Genomic DNA, 2193 nt, shown 5'->3' with positions numbered 1-2193 from the left:
TGCTACTGCCCATGCTGGGTATTTGTACCACCCTGCATATTATTACGGAGCTGGCGCCAGTACACAGTTTAAAAACCAAGACGTAAGTAGAATTTATCTTATGTTTGAAACAATTTTCATATTGATTCAGTAAGAGACTTTTCGCTTTCCTAGCATAACGTTTGTTGCATGTACATAATAAGGTTCACTGTGTCACGTAACTCCTCCTAAACAGCTGGTCGCACTGACCTCTAAATGGTAGGACACGAATCGTCTCGGAGTTTCCACAAAGTTAAAAGTTTTCACCCCACACTTGCAGAACCTGGATTTTTAAATTCCGAAAATTCGTACTCCCAAACTTCTGGACTCACCAACTTCTAAATGGTGCCAAACGAATCATATCGACCCCAGGGTTTGCACAAAGGTGAAACGTTTCATCTAACCCTCTTACAGATTCCAGTTATTTCTAGAAAACACCTTTAAGAGGATTTCCCGAAAGCGTATCCCAAATTTGACATTATTTTGCATTACATCATGTAAATAATTAGGCCTGCTAGTTGCCATTATAACGGCAATAATCACTAAACTGAGAAATTACATTAGATTTACATTATGGCAACCACGTAAATGTATAAAGAGAACTATGGTGTAAGTTGAAACCTCTCTTACGATAATGTAAAAATGGACTTGCTAGAGTCTGGAGATCATAAGCTAGTTGGAAGTTATTAATCTGCCATGTCTAGTTTTGAAATACAGAAGAGACAAATATTAATGACAGGTAAGTACTGTAATATTTATCTTTGTCAGACTGAAGATTATTGCATCTATATTAGATGACTTCAATCTAAGCCATTTTTTTTATATAACGAAATTTCATTGAAAGAATAAGAGTTTAAACAAATACAAATGTTTAGGTAAGAATTGCATCTCACTTTACTGTTTTTCAGCAATTAAATTTATGAAATAGAGTTTAATTTACTCGGTTTCTAAACAATTATAACCAATCAAATGTATGTGTAATAATAAACATATATATTTATTACTGTTTTTTGTTTGTTTCTTTTAATACAGGCTATCGGCAATTATAACTTTGGCTACAATGAGGGTCATGCTACCGGAGGAACCTTCCGCAGAGAGTTTGGTGACGCTTTCGGTAACGTCAAGGTCGGCTCCTATGGATTGACTGATGCTGATGGTCGCAGGCGCATCGTAACTTATAAAGCTGATGCTAGTGGCTTCAATGCTAACGTTCATACCAACGAACCAGGTACAGACAGCTCTAAGGATCCCGCCAACACTCTGGTCAACAAAGCTGTTCTTCCTACTACTTATTACGGCGGTTATTACCCAGGACACTATTACGGACACTACGCTCCCTATCACTACGGCTATTACTAATTTAAGTAATCAAGATCTGGAATGTTTAGACTGATTACCATGCTACGTTTGGTAACTCAAATGATGCTGGTATATACATTGTTTTTTATCTTCCTTATAAAACTTTAATTTCATCTCTACTGCACCTAACATGACGTGAAAATCTGTGTAGACGAGATTGGAAAATAAAGACTCAAAACTCTTTATGGCTATCAAACTGTGTTAAAATTTCATATAACTTTTAGGGTTAAATTCAACCAAAAACATCTTAATTTTTTAATCACCAACTCGTAACTAAATCTTTCTACAAAAATTAGATAGTCGTATACTGTATAAACCTGTTCTTTCCCACTGTTCCTCTTATTATTTGTTAATTAATGGATAAAAACAATATTATTATTAATCTTCAAAAACACTTAGTGGTCATTAACTTTGATGTCTTATAAATGTCTACTTTTATAAATGAGACAAACATAAAAACACTTTCGAAGTTAGAAGACAACAGTTATGTTCTTGTCACAAAGAGGCCCGGCATGGCAAGGTGGTTAGGTCTGAGGGTCGCGGGTTCCAATCCCCGTCACACCAAACATGCTCGTCCTTTCAGCCGTAAGGGCGTTATAATGTGACGATCAATCCACTATTCGTTGGTAAAAGAGTAGCCCAAGTGTTGGCGATGGGGATGACTAGCTGCCTTCCCTCTAGTCTTACACTGCTAAATTAGGAACGGCTAGTGCAAATAGCCCTCGTGTAGCTTTGCGCGAAATTCAAAACAAACAAACTTGTCACAAAGTATTCACTATAGCTTTGCACTATTTTGATGTAAATTAAAGACTTAAT

General features: G+C 36.3%; 1 protein-coding gene across 1 annotated transcript; it reads left to right on the top strand.

Moving 5' to 3' along the window:
• Position 1: 1 nt before the first annotated feature.
• LOC106459632 (cuticle protein 14) lies at positions 2-1551 on the top strand (the record flags this gene model as incomplete). Its single annotated transcript, XM_013919262.2, has 2 exons — positions 2-82; positions 1051-1551. Coding segments are annotated over 2 exons (408 nt in total), but the record flags the coding sequence as incomplete, so codon positions are not given.
• Positions 1552-2193: the final 642 nt, after the last annotated feature.

This window comes from Limulus polyphemus, unplaced genomic scaffold, assembly GCF_000517525.1.
Source record: "Limulus polyphemus unplaced genomic scaffold, Limulus_polyphemus-2.1.2 Scaffold640, whole genome shotgun sequence".
In the NCBI taxonomy this organism is placed as follows: domain Eukaryota; kingdom Metazoa; phylum Arthropoda; class Merostomata; order Xiphosura; family Limulidae; genus Limulus; species Limulus polyphemus.
The sequence above is the reverse complement of the archived record's forward strand: the minus strand, read 5'-3'. Positions and strand labels throughout refer to the sequence as shown.